The 22911-nt window shown below is 38.7% G+C and overlaps 1 protein-coding gene across 8 annotated transcripts in view; it reads right to left on the minus strand.

Annotated features, from left to right (window-relative positions):
- Positions 1-1694: 1694 nt before the first annotated feature.
- The window catches only part of foxp2 (forkhead box P2), a 126018-nt gene continuing 104801 nt past the window's right edge, over positions 1695-22911 (minus strand). For 7 of the 8 annotated variants that reach the window (XM_077709726.1, XM_077709727.1, XM_077709731.1 and 4 more), the window contains 9 exons: positions 20680-20767; positions 18952-19035; positions 15903-16113; positions 14303-14406; positions 14119-14220; positions 10985-11106; positions 10020-10089; positions 8807-9102; positions 1695-4526 (listed from right to left, as the gene is read on the minus strand). In XM_077709726.1, the coding sequence (XP_077565852.1) occupies positions 4379-4526; positions 8807-9102; positions 10020-10089; positions 10985-11106; positions 14119-14220; positions 14303-14406; positions 15903-16113; positions 18952-19035; positions 20680-20767 (1225 nt within the window). In that variant the 3' untranslated portion in view covers positions 1695-4378. The remainder of the gene's footprint in view (positions 4527-8806; positions 9103-10019; positions 10090-10984; positions 11107-14118; positions 14221-14302; positions 14407-15902; positions 16114-18951; positions 19036-20679; positions 20768-22911) is intronic. The other variant, XM_077709730.1, reaches the window with a different exon arrangement.

The raw sequence follows: 22911 nt of genomic DNA on the forward strand, positions 1-22911 counted from the left end.
TCCAGGTGACTTCTTGGTAATTTCCAGGTATTAGTGGTTAATTTGAGTGTCCACTTTTCCCAATTCCATGTCTATCCGTTCCTTTCAGTCTTTTTGACTACACGCCTATTTTAAAATCTGAAATAATCATAAAAAAAAACAACAAACGGGTGGCCTCCCCTTTCTCAAGCCATTCTTATTCTGCTCAGCGAGCGTTTGGTAGTAAACTCAACTGCCACAGTACATTACAAGCTCCTTTTTCCAGCCGTGTCATTCATGTGGAAACGGCCTGCTTGGCCAAGTCCCCTTTCTTTTATTCATCTCCCTGTAAATAACTCCACTTTATGAAAAGCAGCCAGTGTGACTCACAGATACCTCTCTAACCACAAGCCATTATTATTTCATGCTCTCGGAGAGGCGTCGGCGCGCTCTCTCGCCTCTGATGTTGCGTCGGCCCTTGTTGCGCTCCGTATGCCGTCTCTCGCTTGAATTCGCAAACACTTGCCGCCGCATAAATAGCGCGAGGAGACGCCGCCGTTGCCGAGGAGGAAACGGGCGGAGTCGTCGGACCACTCCCCTGGTTGTTAAAGTGGGTTTGTATAGCCATGTTTTCCTGGGGCAGCCTTTGGAACGCCCGCTAATGGGCGAGGCTATTGCTCACGCCGGGTTAAGAATTGGAATCGCCATCTGTGACCGACGAGGTACGGCGTCGGCGGGCCGATACGGTCGCCGCCTTTGACCTCGGAACAGCCAATTGGAGTAGAGGTCTCGAAAGAGGGGGAGAATTCCATTTAAAGCTGTTTTGGACATGTTAACCGTGCAGTGGTCTCAAACTGGTCCTCAAAGGGCCGCATTGGGTGCAGGTTTTCATTCCAACTCAACAAGGATACCTTTTGCAAGTGCAATCAGTTAATTAGAGTCAGATGCTACTTATTGTAAAGACACCTGATTGGTTAAAATGTCAGCACTGGATCGGTTGGAACAAAAACCAGGACCCACTGCGGCCCTATGTGGAACCGGTTTGAGACCACTGCTAAACGTCAGGTGACAAAATGTTAAGTAAATGTCAATATGAAAAAAATATATACAAATCTGATTGTGTTTTTTGTCTGTTTTGATTCATTTTAAATTGAATCAAATACAGTGTTCCCTCGCTTATCGCAGTTCATGGGGACCGGGACCCCCGCAATAGCTGCATTTCCGCGAAGTAGGCATGCTACTTTCAAAAATGCTTAAAGAAACATATAACACGTGCACAAAAGCACCACCAAGCAAAAACATCATAGTAGTCCGGATGGAGGAGCAGTTTTTTTGCACCTAAGAAACATCGTTATTGGGAGTTGTGAACAGTTTTTTTTTTTGGCGGTTAAGATGCGCCTGTAAACAGCCATGACATCATCAATGCCATTCCTGAACTCTCACCATGTTATTGACCATTTCTTTGGCCTTTTTTTGAAGCAATTACTAATTCTTATTGAATATTTTGTTTCCACCTCTTGTAAAATGATGTAATTTATAATTTTAATTTAATATCTTTATTTTTTTTATTTTTTTTTTCCTGAAAAAAATCCGCGAAGCTCTGAGTCCGCGATAGCTGAAGCGCGAAGTAGCGAGGGAACACTGTAATACAAAGTGAGGTAAAAATAAATATGTTATTAAAGGCCATTCGTTGGAAATTCAATTCAAAGCGCTTTATGTGGAAAAAAAATGAAAGGTTAGCTTTTAAATTCCAACTTTTGGTCCTTTATTTGAATTCAGCAGTGAAATGCCATGAAATACAGAAAATAATGACGTTACAATTCTCAACCATAACCTTCTAACGTCAGAGAACCTTTTCATATGAACACAGTACACAGTCATGGAAAGTATCAAAAAAGTCGCCAAACCTCATCCTCCCTAAAAAAAATAAAAAATAAAATAAAAAGAAAAGAAAAAAAGTCTCACCAATGACAAACATATGTTTGCTACAGTCCCAATTACCTTATACATAGGGCGGATCTGCCGGACATAATGCGTCGTAAAGTATGCACAGAAGTACAAGCAATAAATACACACATTAGGTTTTAAAGCCTTTACAGCTATTCAAAGCAGATGCGGGAAACAAAAAAATTAGGTTAAGCTATTCTTAGCCACGAGAGTGAAACGGTAAAAATTCCGGCAACAAAAAAAAAAAAAACAACGCAGATCAGATGCTTCCTCTTTAGAAAAAAGTCAATGTATGGGTCCACCCACATGAGTCTTTTTTTTATCCCCCCCCCCCCCCCCCGTTTTGTTTACATAAGTATGCACAGTTATCAAAATACGAACAAAATGAACCCCAGAAAATCCAGACAATCCTAAAATCTAGTGGAGGAGCAACTTCTGGAGGTCTTTCTGGTATTATGTGCAAGCAACTATTTTAGACTTTTTTTTTTTTAGTTTTAAAGTCATTTATACAAAAAAACCCATGCAAATCTACAAGGTAATATGCATTCTGTGGCTGACCCTCCCCAAACTCTGAGGTAATGCATTTTTTTAATGCATTTTTATATGTTATAGCTAGGACATCCTTTCTGGTTCTCGCTATTAGCTTCTTAATCCGTCCAACAAATGATTTTTTTTCTTCTTTTTTTTCTCATTTGACATGCATGTTTAAAACACAATATTCCCTTACAGGTAATCTATACATCAGCACTCTACAAATGTTTGAGGACGACCTATTACAATGCAAATCTTCAGTAAACGTGTATGTGTGTGGGTGGGTGTGTGGGTATGTTTGTGGGGCGGAGTTTATAGCTCGCGATCTGGCGTCGGTATTCGGAGTGAGCAGAGGTAGAATTTTTTTTTTAGTCTTTCCAAAGCCTCGGGTATAAGAGGGAGAACCCTTTTTTGTTGGTTTTTCTATTTTTTTGGCGTGGTAAGATTTGGGAAGGAAGTCCTTTTTGGTGGACTCAGGTTAGCAGATGTGCTACGTTCTCAAAGCTAAATGCAAGTGAAGGTTGTTTTAGAGATTGTGGAAGGCAAAGAAGAAGCCGTTATGAGGTTTTTAAGCCAAAAAATTGGTCCTGGAATTTTGTTTTCATTTCTGTCGTTAAAGGTAGAAGATGGAAATTTTATAGCATTGCTTTGTGAATGCTTTTTTAATCTAATTTCTGGATTTTTTTGCGGTTAATCATATCAAAATTGCCTTGATTATATTAAGTGGACATCATATTGTATCAAAAAAAATGGAATCAATGAAGACTTTGAAATCCCAGCAAATACTGCATAGTTGTCCAATTTTTCGAGGCAGAATTTTGTCTTGACTTTGGTTTCCTGACACCAGAAACGCAGGTTTGAATTAAAGCAACAACACTTTTTGAAGCGCAACCATTCATCCAGATACAGTGGAACATGACATGGCTATTCATAGCAATCATAGTAGTATTTCCTCTTCTGTTGGTAAACCACACCCCCTTTTCCATTTCCACTTTGAGTACTATTTGGCTTTGCTAGATATTTTTTGTCTTGTTTGGTTTGTCGGTGGTTTGGTTGTGACGTGACGGGTGCCGTTTTTCGAATCTTAGAGGTTCAACAGCTTGCTTAACTCAAAAACAAAAAAAACATTTCCAAACCAAATGATTCCGCACTCTACGTAAAAGTTTTGGTCATGATCCACTTTGATATTTCACTCCTCTCTGGCCCACGTTTAGTTTAGAGGTTCATCCCAGAGGTTTAGTCGAAGGTAGTTTCTTTATTCTTCTACGGAATGAAAGCTTCACCTTGGTCAAAGTAGCTTGAGTTTGGTGTCTTCTGTCAATACGCTGGCGTGGGCTTTGGTTTCTAGCTATTGCCTGTTTGTGATAGACAAAGCTTTTCAGAAAGTGGAGGCTTTTCGATTTAACGGCCTCTAATGACTCTTGGTAGCTCAGTTTTGCTCGTGATGGTGGTAATGGCATTTACAGTAAGGGGTCCGCCATGAAAGAAGCCGGGGAGAAAAAAAAAATAGTTGCGACGTACAAGCGGTGACACAACAGACTTGGAGTCGAATGGCCAATCGTCTCTATAGACATCAACAACTACTGTGGCTTGGCTGATTCACAAACAAAACGGGCCTTTTTTTTGGCAGAATATGGTGGAATTGTGTTCCATCCTTAGACGAATCCGATTTTTTTCGTTGTTTTTTTTGTTTTTTTTACAACGCTGGCATCTTATGCCTTAGCGTGTTGGAGTCTGGGGGTCCCAAAGCGCTGCAGTGGAGAGAGTTCCTTTGGAGTGCCCGAGTGCATGCGCAATAAATAGTCCCAGAGGTGTGAAAGAGACAGAGAAGAAGGACAAACGGAAAAGATAAAGAGCGAGACGGCAGTTTACGTGAACTTTGCGGAGTGGTTCTTTTGCCAAGTCTGGAAAGAGAAAAAAAAACTGGAAAAAAAAGGGAAAATCACTCCAAGTCGTCTGATAAGTTCCCTTCTTCCAGCTCCCGGTCGTCGTCCAGTTCGGGACTGTGATTGGCTGTCGTCACCAGAGACATGGGACAGTCCTCATCATCCATGTTGGGAGGTTCTTCCTTGACGTGGACGGGCAGCAGCCTGTGAGACAACCACAAGGGGAGGCAAAACATGATTGACTGGATGTGATAGGTCGGAAAAGGGTGTGGTGGGGAGGCTAGTGTTTTAAATGCATTATTCAAGGCGTTTCAAACCCCTTATTGATGTCCAATTTTAGTATTATTATAACACATTTTAAATAAATGATTTAATACACTTAGCTAATATTTGGAGTTGGTTTGGAGATTTTTTTCCACTTTGCTATTGTGGGATAACTCGAACAAATTTGGCTTTGACTGGACAGTTTTTAGTTTTTTAGTACCATATTTTCGCACTATAAGGCGCACTGTATTATAAGGCGCACTGTATTATAAGGCGCACTGTATTATAAGGCGCACTGTATTATAAGGCGCACTGTATTATAAGGCGCACTGTATTATAAGGTGCACTGTATTATAAGGCGCACCTTCAATGTATGTAAGAATAAATAAATAAATAAAATACTGAATTAGAGTACTCGCAGTCATTCCGGGTGGATTGATAAAACAACTACATATCCCAGCATGCACTGTGCTCTATATTATAAGGCACACTGCACTATAAGGCGCGCCTTCAATGTATGTAAAAAAATAGACTAAATTAGTGTCTGCAGTCATTCCGGGTGGAATGACAAAACAACTACATATCCCAGCATGCACCACACACTACATCGACTGTTTACCATAGTTGCGGCTCAATATTAATCCATATACAAGGCGCACTGGTTTATAAGGCGTGGGGTCAGATTTTGAAAAATTGAAGGCTTTTGGGTGCGCCTTATAGTGCGGAAATACAGTACATGAAAAATAGCACAAATACTAGTCAGAAGTAAGTAAAATGAATGAATAAAGTCATACTTTTGGGATATAGTAAGTATGCTTTAATTTTATATGCAGTATTTTATCATGTTAACCATGAAAATTTGACAAATTTGAGAATAGAATCGGGTAACTAATAAAGTAACTTTATCTGGTTGATAGCAAAATGTAATTTTGAGTTATTGAATCATTTTTTTTAATGTATTAAATTGGTAAATTAGACAATTTTGAGGATTTTTTGAGCTTTACCAATAAAAAAATCATAACCTTATGGAAGAGGTGTACTGGATAAGTATTAGTAGAGTTTTTTTCTTATCACTATTTTAAAAATAAACAAAATGTGTCGGATCGCTACAGAAAATGAACTTAAAAAAGATGTCTGAAACTCTATCTTCGAGCTACTATTTGTATGTCAAATCACATGTATAATGTCTAGTTCTAGGAAGCAATAGAATAGAGAAAAGGGCGACGGGGGGAGATTAGGGTGTGACAGTGTGCAAGCCATTTTTTCCACCCCGTTCTTGCTCGATAAACACGATAAAGACATGCATTATCCAGCGTGTTGTTTTCGTTGGACGATAATTTGACACGACGTCCCGCGTCGGCTGAAAGGAAGAACAGCGATGGGCCGCCATGCCTCAGACATGTTTGGCATTTAAAAGTTTACTGATGACACCAGGTTGAAATACATGAAAAGGAAGGAGGAGGGAGTGAAGAGAGAGGAGAAGAGGGGGGAAAAAAACACAGGCCACATGATAAATAATGGAGAATTTCTCATCCCTAAGCCCCCCGGAGCAAAGGCAGAGGAGAGGCTTTTTTATCTAGTTAATAGAAAGCGCAGCCGCTCGTTAATATGCAGGGGGGGGCTGCGCGTGTCGCTCCTCAAGAGGCGGGAGGGGAAAAAAAAGAAAAAGAAAAAAAAACGCGGCGGCGAGGTTCTGCCATTAATCAACTTCAGCCCTGGCAGTTGGCTTGGACGCCATGATACATGTTTTTAACTCCAAACGGACGGGCATCTTGGCTCGATAAGCGGCGGCAGGCGGCGGGGGCTTGAGGAGTTGTTGCTGGCCTAACAAGAATAATAATGCTGTCACGCACAAACAAGGCAGAACATGATCTGAGGCCTGAGTCGGTCGGGGGAGAGGCGTTTGCGCCACCATGATAAATCTGACAAAAGCTAATTATTTCTGACACATCGGATGCATCAGAAAATCCCTCCGGATGCTAACAGAGGAGGTGGAAGAAGGAAAGGAGGTGGGGGGGGGGGGGGGGGGGGGGTAGAGTTATCAAGCAAGGAGTACATTAAGATTGGTCTCGTAGCTGAGGAGGAGAGACTAAAAAGGGGGCGGGGTTTGGGTGGTGTTTTAAAAAATGAACTAGGAGTAAAGATAGCACTGGAAATGAATACCGATAAAGTGTAAACTGCCATTTTGTTGTTTAGGTATGTTAAAAAAACGGCTTGTAAATCAGGAGTCTTTCCTTTAAGTGAGACCCTTAGGATGCTCTATTAAGATTGGTCTCGTAGCTGAGGAGGAGAGACTAAAAAGGGGGCGGGGTTTGGGTGGTGTTTTTAAAAAATGAACTGGGAGTAAAGATGCTACTGGAAATGAATACTGATAAAGTGGAAACTGCCATTTTGTTGTTTAAGTATGTTAAAAAACGGCTTGTAAATCAGGAGTCTTTCCTTTAAGTGAGACCCTTAGGATGCTCCAGTGAGCATGTCCGCAGGCGATCTGGTTAGCGGTGGAGTCGATAGCGTGAACCTTAAGGAAGCAGAGGTTAGTCTAATTGTCAGACTACACTGTCCTCTCCTGATAAAAGGCCTATAAGAGGTTATGTCCTCTTTAGTTTAGCGCGACGCCCTGCTCTATTATTTAAAAAACGATGCCCGGAAAACACATCTCTTCCATTTTGAGGTTCTCGTTCGTGGCAGTGTATACTGAGGAATCTCACGTCGGCGTCGACACACACACACATCAGTACCATGCTGATATTAAAAGTTAAATGACCTGAGGGGAATGGGGGGGAACAGCAGCAGATCTGGCCCACTTAAACACTCTCGTTTTAAGGCTGGGGTGGTAGTAAACATGCCCGGTAAGATTTGCGGATGGCCGAAACAAGCGCTCTCGTCTTAGATAGACTCGCTAAGAGCATTCTTTGTCCATTATATGATAAAGGGGGATGTCATGTGACTTTGCCAGTGAGCACTGATGGACATTGTATGTGCATTATTATATGTGAAAGTGTGTAACTGTTACTGTGGGTCATGGGTTGTTGCAGAGTGGGAGGACATTTGAAATCATTTATATTGGAAAATTGTTGTTAGTTTCTATTCCTGTGAAGAAGCAAGGAAACCTGCTATTTATTTATATATCGGGAATTTTAAGTTAAAGAGATATCTTCTAGAATAAGGGTGTCAGACTCGGGTCGCTTTAACGGCAACTTGATTTCAAGTGGGTTGGACCATTTTAGATATAATATTTAGATTTTTTTATTTTTATGAATGGATTAAAAACCCTGAATATTCCGTTTTTATTGTTATTGATATAAAACAATGTTTTTTCGAGCTTTTTTATATAATTTTTGATTTTACAAAATGATTTTTGAACTAAATTAAAAAAAATTGCAATTATTGATTCTAAAGGGGGAAAATCAGGAATTTAATATACATCTATACTCTTTATTTTAATTTGATCCTAAAACAGAAAGTCAGCACTCATCATTTACTTTTCCGGGACACACAAAATGATTCGACGGGCCAGATTTGACCCCACCGGTCGCCACTTTGACACCCCGTGTGATGATTTTTCTTCAGATTTTCCCTTCAAAGTAACACAATTGTACTCCCTATTAAAACCACAAATAGAGTTGAAAATTGTGAATCAGTGGGCGGCTTATATGAGGGAAATTGTACAATTCAACCATTTTAAGGCAATTTTAAGGGTACGCTTCATATGCCGAGGTGCCTTATATGCCAGAAAATACGGTAATAAAAGTTTTACCCTATGTTCAGTGCTAACAGCTAACCAAATAGGGAATAGCTTCTATTCCTGGAAAAAAAAAACTCCAAACTTCCAAATAGTAGTACAACTTCCTGTAGTTAATTCCTATCCAAACCACAATGACGCACCCAGCATTGTATTCAAACATCCAAGTGATGATAAATGTAACCTTGGCTGAGGGTCATGACTTCATAAAAATAAAAAAAAAGCAGTGGTAACGTGGGTTAAATATCAGGCAATTAAACCAACAAAGGTTACAAGGACACAATGTGGGTGGTTGAACACGTCTTACATTCCCAGACAGCCTCTCGAAAAATCGTAAAAATGTGCAAATTCTTCCATAATTGGACCATTAAAAGCATGAGCTCTCCTTGACGGCTGTCAGTCTGAGTTGGCGGTTACGGATCGGGGCTCGTTTCCTACATTTTATCGCATGTGAAAGCGTAGCGGGTGCAAAACCTACATGTGTCCTGGTGGGGAGTACCCGGGGCTGCCGTGGCCGTTGGCGTCCAGGTGGTCCAGCGAGCCGTTGATGTCGTCGTGGGCCGACTGCAGGAGGGTAGGGGGGCTACAGCTCAGCGTGCCTGGGGGGCTGATCCCCAAGAGCCCCGGCGGGCTGCTGCCGAGCAACCCGGGCGGACTTCCACCCATCAGACCGGATGGGTCGCCGCCCAAGAGGCCGTGGCAGCCGCCCATGGAACCGCTGTTCATTAAGCCGGGGTTCCCCAGTAAGGGGAGGGTGGTCTCCGCCAGAGCGGCCTGTGGGTCAACAGAAAATACCTCACTTTAAAACTCTGATCTTACCGTATTTTCACGACTATAAGGCGCACTTAAAATTCTTATATTTTCTCCAAAATAGACAGTGTGCCTTATAATCCACTGCGCCTTATATATGGACAAAACAGAAAAACAAAAACCACCACTGTCGGGTATTAAAAAAAACACAAACGCCTGAACTGAAACAATACTGTTAAATATGCAGATCAGCCATCTTAGTTTACAAAATCCTCCATCATATAGCTCCTCCCCTACTGCAAGATTTTATACAAGAAAATCCAAAAATACAACAATGGCTGGCTCTAGAGGTGACTGTGTAGTGAGTACTTCATAGCTGGAAGTCAATAGCAATTACCGTATTTTCACGACTATAAGGCGCACGTAAAAGTCTTAAATTTTCTCCAAAATAGACAGTGCGCCTTATAATACAGTGCGCCTTATATATGGAAAAAATGCCATTCATTGAGAGTGAGCCTTATAATGCGGTGCGCCTTATAGTCGTGAAAATACGGTACTTTTGCCAAGCAGAAGATGAATAAATGATGGGCAAATCGTAGCAGAAAGTGACAAGTATTCTAACCAGACGCCATCGTCCCTTGGAAAACTTTGCCTCCAAATAATAAACCCCCACTGACACTTTTGCTTGCCTGGCATTAAAGTTATATGCAGTGATTAAATTTTTAAAGTTTTTTTTTGCCATGTGATCCGGGCCCGACGTATACAATGAAGCCAAATCATTTATGACAGCATGGATAAATATTAATATGCTCGCCCTTGCATTTGCAAAAGGGCTAGGTGAATCTTGGACAAATGCGGGGAAGGATGGTTGGACAGGCAGGGGGTGGGTGGTGGGGGGTGTTGTGATGGGATGGCGATGTTTTGGCTGGTTTAGGTCATACCTGTAGGCTGGCGTTTAGTGCGGAGCCGTATCCAAGACTGGAGGGAAGGTTTTTGACGAGTGATGGGCTTCTGGAGAAATACAAGGAAATCAGTGGTCAAATAATGGATAAAAAAACAGGGCGGAATCATAAGAAATAGATTGGACTAAGGGGTGTCGAACTCGAGTTGGTTCCCAGGCCGCATCAACGTCAACTCCATTTCATGTGGGCCGGACCATTTTTGATATAATATGAAATAATGTTTTAAAAAAATGTATTCAAAGAACTAGATAAAAGGCCCTAAATATTCTATTTTTTTCTATAGATCTAAAAAAAAGTGTTTATTTGAGCTTTTTTTTCCTTAGTAAGGGAAAATCTCTTTTAATCATTATGTTCCATATTAAAGTGGAAAACAGAAAATATGTTTATATGGTTTTAGATGTTACAAAATGATTTTTGAACTAAAACCTGAAAAAAATGATTAAAAAATTGCAATTATTGATTTAAAAGGGGGAAATCAGGAAATATAATATACATCTATAATCTACACATTAATTTGATATTAAAACAGAAAGTCGGCACTCATGATTTACTTTCCCGGACCCAGATTTGGCCCCCGGGCCTCCACTTTGACACCTGTGGATTATATCTTCAGCAATTCATTGATTTTTGTGTATTTGGATTATTAAAATTCCAATTTCATTTGGCTGCTTCAATCCATTGCCTAATTACAGTGCAGTGGTTTGTTTTGACAATGCTGTATTTACTTAAATTGATTTAGGAAGACACAGCAAGTTAAAACCATAGATCCAGTATCAATAAATGAATCGATGACTAAAAGAAACAATATCTTAAAATGCATCCAGTCAAGTTTTGATTAGAGTATCATAATTCATTCTAATTAGTTCAAAATCCAAAATGGTTCACCTGAACTTAAAGCAGCAAACAACCCCCCAACCTCACTTCCCGCCAGGTGTGTTACTTACCCTGTGATCTTCTGCGAACGCCGTTTTTGGTACTCCACCTCGTCCACCGTCCACACGGCGCCTTTCACGTTCTCCACGCGCACAAAGCACTTGTGCAGGCTCAGGTTGTGACGGACGGCGTTCTACGGGTCAGACGGTGAAGAAGTGCATTCACTCATTAGCTGGCATGCATTTTTTTTTTTGAGGGGCGAGAATTCCGGAACATAGGCGCTCCGTTGATTTCATTAGCAATACATTTAAAAAAAAAAAAAACATGTAAAATTGACTGAAAGTGAATGCTCTTACAAGTCCGACACACAGTACATATCAATCAGAGTAAGTAGGCTAAAAGGAGGTAATCAGCATAGCGAATGGCTTATGGTGCTGACAGAAGTGCTAATGCCGGCCTTGATAATGGTGATGTCAGTACCCCCCCCCCCCCCCCCTCTTGCTCTCAATGGACATTTACAGCATCTTAAGACCGTCACTGAATGTTTATCTTCGCCTTATTATGAGATGGTGTTCCTTGTCAATTAATTCTATATTAGGCATAAATTAAAATATGATCAAACTTACCCATGTTACTTATTTCAATATTCTAAAAACTTATTGGATGGGTACCATGATTGGCTGGAAACTTACATCTACAGTGTTGTCTTGATATATGAGAAATTTGAGATATGAGTAAAATTTCGGGGAAATATTTATCTTGAGATATGAGACAAATTTTGATTATACGAGCAGATGGCGGACGCAAGATGCTGCTCATGAGAACATCATGGCCACTGTTTTTCTCCCTGAAACTTCTTCTTTGTAATGACTGGTCGCAACTTTCTCTTTGTAACGTCTCTGCGAGCACTGGGCGGGGCGTTGCATTTTTTCAGTGTTTTTTTTCCACATTAGTCAGTGCGAATGGCGTACGAGAGGAGTATATACTACTTCTTGTTGGCAAGTGGGTGTGCGTTATTTTATTGTGAGGACATGTGTGTGCATCATTTTGGGAATATTTTGAAGGGAATACAAACTCAAACAACCCTCCATATTGACTTAAAGTCAGTGTGGAGGCGGGGCAAAAAGAGCTAACCCGGGAGAAAAAAGGTATCAAAATTAAAAACAAATTAGAATTAAATTTAGTGTTAGGTTCGATTAAATATATCTTTGAATGTCTGCATTGTAATCCAAGTTCATTTAAATTTGTTTATGTTATAAACAAGCGTGTCGCCATGCAAAAATGAATTCGAAGCAGGAATGAATGGACGTTCATTGGATTGGACGTCAACTAGAAACGAGCTCATTGGTGTGACGGAAGCCGTATCGACTCGTATTAAAATGAAGTTTATTTACATACATCAGATTCAAACAATAAGCTTTAACATCCTTTGGAATATTTTTTCATCTTTCTCCATAAGAATAATAATAAAAAAAAAAAAACTCAAGCAAATCCCGCATGTGACCTGAAAATCCCTGGATTTGATTGATCTTAATGCCCGTGGCTTTGAATATGATAATTTTAATATTAATGAGCAAATGAGCAGTTTTATTATGCATGCTATATAGTAAGAACTAATAAGCTTCTGGATGAGAGGAGAAGAGCATGTGTGTGTGTGTGTGTGTGTGTGTGCGCGGCCTGGGCAGCAAAAAAAAAAAAAAAAGCCCGATATTAAACCACCTTTCATTCCTTTCTTTTCCTCCTAAACAAATTCTCTCCATTAATCAAATAAAAGGCCATCAGGCTAACGCTTACAAAAAAAAAAAAAACTCAAACGACCTTGGTTATACAACGGGAAATAGTCGTAATGACGGCGTGATGTCAGCGCTATTGTCCGTCGGCAAGCGCGCAGACGTTACTACGCGGCGCCGTCCCTCCCTCGCACGCGCTCATTTGCATGTCGGATTATAATGAATTCACGTTTGGCGGCGGGAGGCGGCGTCCTGCTGCATGCTGATTTGCAGGGGGACGGAAAGATGGCGTAAAAATGTTCATTAGATTTGGGGGAATTGACTTAAAATATTGGGTATTAATGAGGTCTTATTTTTTAGCAATTTGGAAGAAATAGTATAACAAAAAGGTTAAATACATTTAACTTAATTTTTTATTTGGAAAAAAATGCATGTGTTTGAAATCCTTCCAAAAAATGGAAAAGCAAAGATTTACCTTTTATATATGAATTCATTTTTAAAAGGTTGATTCACTTTTGAAATAAAAAAACGTTTTTTTATCATTGATGGTTTAATTTTTGTGACCATTTCAAATGTTTTTTTAAATATATATTAGCAATTAACTTGAAAAATAGTGTCAATAAAAATATTAACAAAAAAATCTGTTCTAAACCCCCAATAAGTATATATATTATCAATTAACATAAAAATAGTATTAATACTAATAATTTCTTTAAAATGTTACTGTTAATTATTTCTAAATAGATACGCTTAAAATTAAGAATAAAATCAGTCATTATATATTGTTGACCTAAATAAAACAAATAATAAATAAATACTTAATTGCTTTCATTTCAAAACAATTCATAAATTACAAAATAAAAGCAACCCCCAATAAGTATATATTACCAAATTAACACAAAAAATAGTGTCAATAAAACTAATAAATAAAATGTCATTGTTAATTACTTACTTACTATACACCCTTAAAATTACGGATAAAATCAGCCTTTATATATTGTTAACTTAAATAAAACAAATAATAATTTCAAATCCATTTATAAAAAAAAAACTATAATTAATTACAATTCCCGATTTTCCCAATAATTATATATTATTAACCTAAACAAAATAAACAATAATCTCCAAAACAAAACCTTGACAACTCAACCACCACCTCCATGGTTTCTCGCCTGCCCGTTTGACCTCCACCCCCCCCCCCCCCCCTCCCCATGCTTGACGGCCATCTTTCTTCCCAATTAATCAATGATATGCAGAGAGAAGGACGCTCGCCACGTAGGTGGGAAGGCAAGGAGGGGGTGGAGTGGCTGTCTGGCTCAACAAAAGGTGCTGATGATGGAGTGGCTGCCGTATAATTAGTGCGTCGGCGCCCTCTCCACGCCAAGCCTTTTGCTTTTAATTGCGCCCAACGGAAAAAAAAAATATATATATATATATAATATACTACATATACAGTAACAGTGTTTAAGCCTTACCTTCCAAGTGGCGGCATTACGTCGAAAATAGGCGAACGTACGCGTAAACCAGCTGTAGATTTCATTAAGCGTTAACTGCATGTCAGATGAGTCCATAATGGCCTACAAAAAAAACAAAAAAAAAAACGACACCACGTCAAATGTCCGTCTGTTCGATTCCGATGGGAATTAAATTCCCACTCACCTGTCTTATGAGTGTTGCGTAAGTAAACGGCGGTCGTACGTCGGCATTCTTATAAAACTCGTAGTTTGGGGCAATCTCTGGAAAAATAAATACTGTGTCACCACCTGAAATAATTGGTAAATTTTTAATTCCTCCAGATTTTGCTTTATGGACATATTCATCAAATTAAAAAGATGGTATAAAGCGGGGGAAGGGAAAAAGGGGGCGGGGCTGGGATAAAAAGGGGGAGGGGCAGATCAAAAGAGCATTTTCATTGTCTAACAAAATGCATTTTTAATTAATGTCTCTCTCGAGAGATTTTAAACACTAATAAATCCATAAAATGAGATCCGTGCAGTTAGTTAGCCGAACGTTGAATAATTGATGGGACTCGGCGCTAAACATGGTGAGTAAATATAAACATCAAAGCGGCGGGCATTGAAAATGCAAAAGTGCTAAACGTCCTAATGCAATAAATGTCGTATTTACTCGGCCGCTATTTGAACTTAATTAACAGTAGTGTAATATTTATGCGCAGGGGTAGGCTTTGTGTCTATTTGCATCTAAAGCGATTAAACATGGGTTTGCTTTTTCGAAAGCTGGCATGCACGAGTCCTTGTGCATTTTTTTCTCTCCTTTAGTAGTTGAAGTTTGAAGTTATTGAATAGAAAGTCAAAGAAAAAACGTGAAGTTTTTAATTGAGTTAAGAAAAATGGAGAAAAAGGATAATTGCGCTTCCCTTTTTTTCTTATAAATTAGACAAAATGCAAAAACGTTAGTTAGTAGTATTGTGACCCGTCAAAATGTTCATTTGTGAACGTGTTTAAGCTCCAAAATTGAATTTCCTCTATTGATTTCAGGTCAGGGGATTGTGCAGAGCAGTACGTGACTGAAAGCAATACAGTGGTACCTCGACATACGAGCAATTTGAGATAAGAGTCAAATTTCGGGTAAATATTTATCTTGAGATACGACATAAATACCCGGGAGAAGAAAGGTATCAAAATGTCAAACAAAATTAGAATTTAGTTTAGTGTTAGGTCGATTAAACGTATTTTTGAGTGTGTCTGCATCGTAATCCAAGTTCATTCAAATTTGTTTATTATGTTACCTTTCTGTCGGTCTCTTTCCCTCCCCCCTTCAAAATTTGTATAATTTTAGTACTATTAAATGCATTTTAGTCATACCAAACCACTAGTTCTGTGTTACTTTGTTAATAGATGGCGAATTAGAACAAATAAAACCTTTTTTTCCAATCCAATATCCTGTTTTTGGTGTTTTTTCAGAGGGTTGGAACAAATTAATTAGTTTTTAGTTCATTTCAATGGGAAACATTCATTTGATACACAAGAAAATTGACATACGAGCTCAGAATTAATATATTCATATATACGAATTAAGCTTGTATCTCGAGGTACCACTGTACTGTGAAAGTTTTTACACTTGTATTGTGCGTTTTGTTGCCTAGCAATCAACTACGGCTCAATTTACTCTCAATTTTACTAGATTTTTGATCAAATGGGTTACAAAAATGCATTTAGCTACTAAAAAGAACTTCAACCTACATTTCAACAACATTAAATGTTGACATTTTAAATATACGCTGAGTAGTTGGACCTACCCGACGAAAGAGGCATGGAGTATTTGTCCGAGTGGCGTCGACGCATGGCACCCATGCTTGGCACATTGGCGCCGCCCAACACCGAGGGGACCTGGGGCATGGCCGCCATGGGGGTGATGGGCGCCGTGGGCGTGGTGGGCGTCTGCGGTAAGTTAGGGGGCGACGCCGACGGCAGGTTCTTGGACATGGTGACGCTGGAGACCAAGTTTAGCTGTGGGGGGTGGAAAAAGACAGCATCACCAAAAATTCTTTGTTCAACTATGTGTTGGTTAACAATGAAATTCCCCAAAAAATGCATTTTTTAGAAGGCTTGACTATTATTTTAAGGATGATACGCTCTTGTGTAAATATCATGATCCTTGTGAGGATAAGCTGATGGGAAAATAGATATAGAATGGAGCAAATTGATTGTTTTTATCCGTCGACTTGTTGAAATAATCGATATCTGCAGAGTAAAAAAGTCCAAAGAGAAGAGCACTCATCTCCCTCTCGTTGGTTTTCCTTTAACGAGACTCTTGGAGAGGAGCCAGCCCATCTCGGCTAATTACGACGGCAAACTGTATCATGCGATTTCTAATTAGCGCACGCTGTGCGAGATTAGCCAACGATCAGCCCTCCGTGTTATCGGGGCCTCATCTCGCTTTATCTCTGTTTATCACCGCCTTGAATTTATAAGCACAGCCAGAAAGATCCTGATCACGTCCTCCTAAAATTCCGTCACGTCAAAAAAATTCTAGAAAATCCTCGACCAATTTGTTTTTTTGTTGAAATTTTCAACCAATTCCATGACGTATATATTTTTTTACAATAGGAGGAAAGATCCTGGTCAAGTCCTCCAAAAATTTCGTCACATCCAAAAAAAAATCTAAAAAAAATTCTAGAAAATCCTCGACCAATTTGTTTTTTGTGGAAATTTTCCACAAATTCCATGACGTATATATATTTTTACAATAGGAGGAAAGATCCTGGTCACGTCCTCCTAAAATTCCGTCACGTCAAAAAAAAATCTAAAAAAAATTCTAGAAAATCCCCGACCAATTAGTTTTTTGTTGTTGAAATTTTCAACCAATTCCATGATGTATTTTTGTTACAATGGGAGGAAAGATCCTGGTCACGTCCTCCTCAAATTCCGTCACGTCAAAAAAAAAATCTAAAAACAAATTCTAGAAAATAACAGACCAATTTGTTTTTTTTGTTGAAATTTTCCACAAATTCCATGACATATTTTTTTTTTACAATAGGAGGAAAGATCCTGATCACGTCCTCCTAAAATTTCGTCACGTCAAAAAATGGTTCCCCAAAAAACTATTCTTTAAAAAATTCTAAAAAATCCCCGCCCAATTTGTTTTTTGAAATTTTCCTCAAATTCCGTCAAGTCCAAAAACAATTCAAAAAACCCCCCGCTCAGCTTTGATTAAAAAAGTCCTCAAATTCCGTCAAAAAACAAAACAAAAATCAAAAAATTCCGCCCAATTTATTTATTTTTCATAATTTCCCTCAAATTCCATCCCACGAAAAAGAAACAACTTGTTGGGCGACTTCTCGGTTCCTCGTCCATCTTCTGCCTCCAAATCTCAGGCCGACGACGATAAAGTGACCTTTTAGCGGCTTCGCCAATTTGGCGGTAATGGTGTCGTTACATATTCCGACCAAATTGGCTTAATTGCGAGTCGACAAGCAGTGAGAGGTATTGCTGTGCCCACTGGTGTTGATAAATAGACGGAAATGTCAAGTTGAAAATACTCTGGGCCGTTCGGATAATTAAATGTCCACTTGGCTTTAATGAGCATGAAGGATAGAAGTTAAGGAGAGGTTAAAGGAGGATATTGGTGGACTCTTATTGGTTCAAACTCACTACTTAGCCCAAAAAAAGTCTAGGAAATCAGTGGAAAAACTTCCAGAAAGTCTTGCTAACACAAGAGTTATATATACTACTTCTGGTTGGCAAGTGGTCGTGCGTTATCCGATTGTGAGGACATTTGTGTGCATCATTTTGGGAATATTTTGAAGGGAATACAAACTCAAACAAGCCTCGATATTGACTGAAAGTCAGTGTGGAGGGGGAGCAAAAAGAGCCAACCCGGGAGAAGAAAGGTATCAAAATGTCAAACAAAATTAGAATTAAGTTTAGTGTTAGGTTCGATTAAACCTATTTTTGAGTGTGTCTACATCGTAATCCAACTTCATTTAAATTTGTTTATGTTATGTTACGAGCGCATTGCCTATCTGTTCCCCCCTCTCTCTCCTCACTTCAAAATCTGTATAATTTTAGTACTATTAAACACATTTTAGTAATATTTAACCACTAGTGATGTGCTACATTGTGAATAGATGGCGAATTACAACAAATAAAAAAAATTCTAATCCAATAGAGTTTTTGGTGTTTTTTCAGCTAGTTGGAACAAATTAATTTCTTTTTAGTTCATTTCAATGGGAAACATTCATTTGATTTACGAGAAAATCGACATACGAGCTCAGTCCCGGAACGAATTGAACTCATATCTCAAAGTACGACTGTACAGATATTTTATATGAATTTAATTTCAAGCCCCATAAAACTACGAATTGACCACCTAAAATAGAAACACCAACATATCCTCACAGCTTTATTTGAGATTTGGGAGAATTCTGTCGTAATGCCCCCCACTGCCACGCCCCTTTATCCTCCCCACCACCAAACGTAATTAGCCGTTCTTTCATGTGCGCTTTCATGAAACGCAATACTTCATTAACGTCATTCATTCCTATTCCAGCACGGATTAACTCCACCCAATTCACGGTTGTATGACATAAAGCCATTCTGTTGTCCTTTTTCAAGGACTAAACCAGCAAAATCGTGTTTACCTCAACATTCAACGTCAATCTCAGGCTATCATTTGGCGTCGTTTCTAGCTCCTGAGTGGCTCAATCAACCATCTGACGGCTCGATACGCCAATTGCGTCTATCGGTGTGAGAAATAGACTCCCAAACTTGTGGGTGATTCAAATCCCATTACGACTTCATCTCTAAAACCCACCGTGGCGTGTTTACGCGGCAATATGCACTCACTGGTTTGGGAGATGACTTGGGCTCGGAGGGCCGCATGTGCAAGTGGGTCATCATGGCCTGAAGACGCTCCCGCTCTTTCGAAAGCTGTTGGGGGAACAGAGAGCAAGAAGATGGGATTAAGTTGAAAAGTAAAGAAACAAATAGCATCTCGGCGTAACGTCAATAGTCGAATTTAGTAGGTCAGCCCAGCCTTGAAGGTGGCGAATAATGAGGTAGACCCATTAAAAGGAGAGAGAGGTACAGCCTTGGTGGATGGCGAGACCTGAATAGGCTTTCCAAAAGGTCTCTATGGGGGACCAATGGGGGTCAAAAATACAGGTCCAATAACAGATTCAGTCCAAGAGAGAATAGAGACAACAAGTATATTATTTTCCTGGACTGTAAGTGGCCGTTTTTTTTCATATTGTGTTTTTTGAAGTCTTATTCTGTGATACTGTACTTCAAAAAAGATGGACGCTCCAAATGATATATTTTCGCACTGTAATAAAAGCGTCAAAACTTTTTCCAGATAGCATACTGTTTTTTTTTTTAGAACTCTTGCGTTTCTATTTGTAGTTTTTCAGCAAAATTCTGGGGACACGAATGAGTTAATGTATTAAAAAGCTTTGGTGATAATTTTGGGAATATTTTGAGGGGAATACAAAGTGAAACAATCCTCGATATTGGATGAAAGTCAGTGTGGAGGCGGGGCAAAAAAAGTTAAGAAGAAAGATATCAAAATGTCAAACAAAATTAGAATGAAGTTTAGTGTTAGTTTCGATTAAACTTATTTTTGAGTGTCTGCATCGTAATCCAAGTTTATTTCAATTTGTTTATGTTATGTTACAATAGCATTGCCGTGTAAAAAGACCTCCCCCTTCGAAATATGTATAATTTTAGTACTATTAAACACATTTTAGTAATATCAAACCACTACTTATCTGTTACTTTGTTAATTAATGCCAAATTAAAAACAAATCAAACATATTTCCAATCCAACATCCTCTTTTTGGTGTTTTTTCAGAGGGTTAAAACCAATTAATTAGTTTTTACTTCATTTCAATGGTAAACGTTTTTTCGACTTATGAGAAAATCAACATACAAGCTCAGTCCCGGAACGAATTAAGCTCGTATCTTGAGGTACCACTGTATTCCCGAATCCTAGCGTTTCATTTGCCAGTTTTCCAGCGAAATTCAGAATTAGCCAAAGTAACAGCACTTGCTCGATAGAGTTTAGATCAGAGGAAAAAGACCCCCCCCCCCCATCTTAAAGGAAACACTTTCAGCAACGAGGGTAAGGCACGTATTTGAATATCCCCCATTTAGACGAGCAGATGTCAACGGCGCCAAGCAATAATGTCGCTCAATCAGCGCTCTCATTATCTAGCCAGCATGACTTCTTAATAAGGTCACGCTCCACCTACTGAAAATAGTTCCCTCCTTTTGAGCGTTCTTCAGGTGCAAAGTGCAGTTAATTAACACGGCAGACTGGGAGAGACGCACCTCGCTATTAATTGGAAAGAAAAAAGCAAAGCTGGGGAAAATAAAGCCTGCGCATAATTCAATTAAAAACGCCATAATGGCTTTGGCGGTTAGGCCCGAGGAGTCTATTGTTTGCCAGCTTTGTTGATTTCAGCCGGTCCTGGTTTTGTGGGGAGACCACATCGTTGCCCCCCCACGTTTGACAAATTGTGAACGGTGACAGACTAATTAGTTTATAATAAAAAGTGAGGGGAAGTTTCAGCTTACTTGAATTTCCAGCTGTTGTACGACTTGCATCTGGACTCGACATTGGGCTGTGCTCCGATCGTCCAGGGCGTGTTCGTTGTTCAGGTGCCTGCCGGGTCAATATGATTGTTTAGTTAGCCATGAGATGGATGTCAATCATATCTAATCACATTTCGGTTCATGGATTGAAAGACAAATGGATAATTCGTTATGATTTCTTAAGTCAAATAACCCATTTTTGTGTCAATGTTATTAACCCTTAAAGCATATGTGTCAAAGTGGCGGCCCACGGGCCAAATCTGGCCCGCCGCATCATTTTGTGTGGCCCGGGAAAGTAAATCATGAGTGCTGACTTTCTGTTTTAGGATCAAATTAAAATGAAGTATAGATGTATACTGATTTTCCTGATTTTCTCCCTTTTAAATCTATAATTGTAATTTTTTAATCATTTTTTTCAGTTTTTAGTTCAAAAATCATTTTGTAAAATCTAAAAATATATAAAAAAAAAGCTAAAATAAATATTGTTTTAGATCTATAGAACACGGAATATGCAGTGCTTTTAATCCAGCTCTTTTAATCCATTTTGAAAGAATAAATCTAAATATTATATCTAAAATGGTCCAGCCCACATAAAATCAAGTTGACGTTAAAGCGGCCCGCGAACGAATAATAGATTAACAAAATAGTAACTTTCTAGTCAATACTTTTTGTTAAACATATAGTAATACTAAGACTATATTCTCAAAATTGTCCTAAATAATAAATGAACACATTTATAATTGCTTTTGATTCAGAACAACTCCTAAATTGCAGAATAAAAGTATTAAAAAAACATGATCTCATGATGTTAACATAAAAAAATGCCTGAGTTTAAATCAAATTTGCTACCAAAATGAAAGATGGACCATCCATGTTTACACATTTGACAAAACACGAGAACATTTACCGAGTTGATACCAAAAAATAATCTCTAATAAAGCCCTAAAAAATGTACAAAAAAACTTGACAGCATTTCCCTCTCCCCATTAAACTCATGTTGACAAATTTGTTACCACACTATCTTATTTAGCGCTCCCATAATCAATAAAATCCTGTCCTGCCGCCATTGTTCCACCTTGAAACGAAACAATTAAAAGCAACATGACGGCATGTGACGCCGCGTTGAACACGACAATGGCCCACGACTAGTTCAGAATACCAGCATCATCCTAGAAAAAAAAAAAAAAAGAGCCAACTCAGCGCGTCGTCTTTGTCTCCCGTTCTCCGCAAAACAATACCGGCACTCTAACAACGACATTTTTGACGCACAAAAGCGTTAAAGGGAGGAAAGAACCGGCGCCTTTCTGCCGCCGGGCACTTAATTGCTGTGCATGCGGAAGAAGGGGGCATTTCATTAATCATTTAATCACGTGCCTCGCAGGATGAGGGAACTAATGTTGCAAATACCCTTTTCATTTCACTGCCCATATTGCTATCTTATGCACTTGATGTATGGCGCGTGTCATGAATTACAGCTGCTTCAAAAGCACTGTCCCCGAAGATACTTTGTTACAAAAAAGAGAATGTGGTGGGGGCGCAGAAGGGGGAGAGGCTTTCAGTTGTTATTTTATTATTTATTTATTTAGATATACCGTATTTTCAAGACTAAAATGAGCACTTAAAAGTCTTAAATTTTCTACAATATAGAAAGGGCGCCTTATAATCCAGTGTTGCTTTATATAAGGAAAGAAAATTAAAATGTGTCATTCATTGTTGGTGCGCCTTATAGTCGTGAAAATAATGTATATGTATATGTACATGTGTATGTATATGTATATGTATATGTATATGTATATGTATATGTATATGTATATGTATATGTATATGTATATGTATATGTATATGTATATGTATATGTATATGTATATGTATATGTATATGTATATGTAAATGTATATGTATATGTATATGTACTACATGTACATGTATATGTATATGTACATGTATGTATATGTACATGTATGTATATGTACATGTACATGGATATGTATATGTATGTGTATATGTATATGTATATGTATATGTATATGTATATGTATATGTATATGTATATGTATATGTATATGTATATGTGCTACATGTACATGTATATGTATATGTACATGTATGTATATGTACATGTACATGTACATGTACATGTATATGTATATGTATATGTATATGTATATGTATATGTATATGTATATGTATATGTATATGTATATGTATTTGTAT

The sequence above is a fragment of the Stigmatopora nigra genome, chromosome 23, assembly GCF_051989575.1.
Source record: "Stigmatopora nigra isolate UIUO_SnigA chromosome 23, RoL_Snig_1.1, whole genome shotgun sequence".
Lineage (NCBI taxonomy): Eukaryota > Metazoa > Chordata > Actinopteri > Syngnathiformes > Syngnathidae > Stigmatopora > Stigmatopora nigra.